The following is a 1593-nucleotide window of genomic DNA, read 5'->3' on the forward strand; positions in this document are numbered from 1 at the left end:
CTGCCTGGTGTCCTTATCTCACCTCCTCTCATGGCTCCAGGCTTTTCCATCTCTCTAGGTCCCTCTGTGTTCAGGATGCCAGCTCAACACTGTCTGCTGGCAACGTGGGGGGCCCTGATAGCTGGGGCAGGGCCTTGCCAGTTCCGGGTCAAAGCTTGGTTTTCCTCTTGTGGCTTCTGTGTCACAGCAGGTTTAATTATAACCCCTTCTGTCACATTCCCCCAGCTTATCTTGTGTGCTCTCCCATGCTCACTTCCTCCTTGCTGGCAGCATCTCCATTGGCTACCAGCTGCTGTCACCCACAGGCGAGTAAAATCAGCTTTGGAACCTTGGGACAAGGAGACGAGGGCCCCAACTCTGGCTGGAGACCCTGGGGTCAGTGTGGGGCTGGAAAGTTGGACCTCCCTGAAGGCTTGCCAATAGAGGCAGGGCTCCAGCATTTGGGGAGCAGAGGTGCTCCTGGAGGGGAGGAGTAGGAAGGACCCTGTACTCCTGGGGGGCCAACAGTCAGAGCTCACTCATCCGTCCCCTCTGGCAGGTGACGCAGGAGTGGGTACAGCCCAGCCGCCACCATGGTTGCCCTCTCGCTGAAGATCAGCATTGGCAATGTGGTGAAGACCATGCAGTTCGAGCCCTCCACCATGGTGTACGACGCCTGCCGGATGATTCGCGAGCGGGTGCCCGAGGCCCAGATGGGACAGCGTAAGTCCACGGTGGGGCTGGCTGCCATGCCAGGGCCACCCCAGCGTAGCTCCTGGCATTTCACCCATCCACCTTTCTTCTCCTCTCTCTGTGTTTTAAGCCCTGTCTGGGCTTTTCCAGAGCAGTGGTTGGGGGGTGTGGGGAGCAAGGTCCAAGCCCTCCTACCCAGCTGAGGTGAGAGGCTGAGCTCTTGAAGCTCCCTCCTTGATGCCTCAGAAGAAATTAGGGGGTTTGGAAGGTAGGAAACCACATTTGGAAATGAAATACTCATCAAGCAATTTGAGCTTGCTGCCTGTTGTATCACTGCTCCTCTTTCCTACTCGCATCCATCATCGCTAGCCGGGACTAGGTGAGTTTAAACAGTTGCAGGGGTCATAGCAAGCGTTAATAAACCGTATTAGTCTTTCGTTTCTTGGGGGATATATAGCCCTCCATTGGGTCTGTGCTCTGCCAACAGCTCTCTGTGCTGATGCTCCATTACCTTGCAAAGCCTTGGCTCTAAAGTTTTCCTGGTGCTGCCAGGCTCAAAATGAAGCTTAGGCTCACAAGCTCGTGATGTGACTCCCACCCGTGCGGATGTAGCCTGTCCCCATCCTGGATGGGGGGCCTGGGGCTGTGGGGCATCGTCTTGGAGGTGGGGTGACTGCTTGTGGGGGCCCCTCGTGGGCCCCTGCCACACCCGAAAGCCGCCGTGCCACTGGGGAAAGGCAGCGAACAGGAGGTCAGGAGTCGTGGGAAGAGGAGGTGGAGGAGCGTGGTGACATCTGGGAGAAGTGAATTCATCGAGGATGAAAGGAAATGCCTTCTCGCGCCATGCCCAGCTGGCCAGCGGACCACGGCTTTCGGTTTCGGAGGGGGGCTGGCTGTTTGTGTGGATGCGGGGGTGTCGGA

At 57.4% G+C, this 1593-nt stretch overlaps 1 protein-coding gene across 1 annotated transcript in view; it reads left to right on the forward strand.

Annotated features, from left to right (window-relative positions):
* Nucleotides 1-535: 535 nt before the first annotated feature.
* The window catches only part of LOC103770368 (talin-1-like), a gene marked incomplete at its 3' end in the record, with an annotated part of 3270 nt that continues 2212 nt past the window's right edge, over nucleotides 536-1593 (forward strand). The window contains exon 1 of the mRNA XM_008937625.1: nucleotides 536-702. Within this exon, the coding sequence (XP_008935873.1) occupies nucleotides 573-702 (130 nt within the window). The remainder of the gene's footprint in view (nucleotides 703-1593) is intronic.

This window comes from Merops nubicus, unplaced genomic scaffold (genome assembly GCF_000691845.1).
Source record: "Merops nubicus isolate BGI_N331 unplaced genomic scaffold, ASM69184v1 scaffold25873, whole genome shotgun sequence".
In the NCBI taxonomy this organism is placed as follows: domain Eukaryota; kingdom Metazoa; phylum Chordata; class Aves; order Coraciiformes; family Meropidae; genus Merops; species Merops nubicus.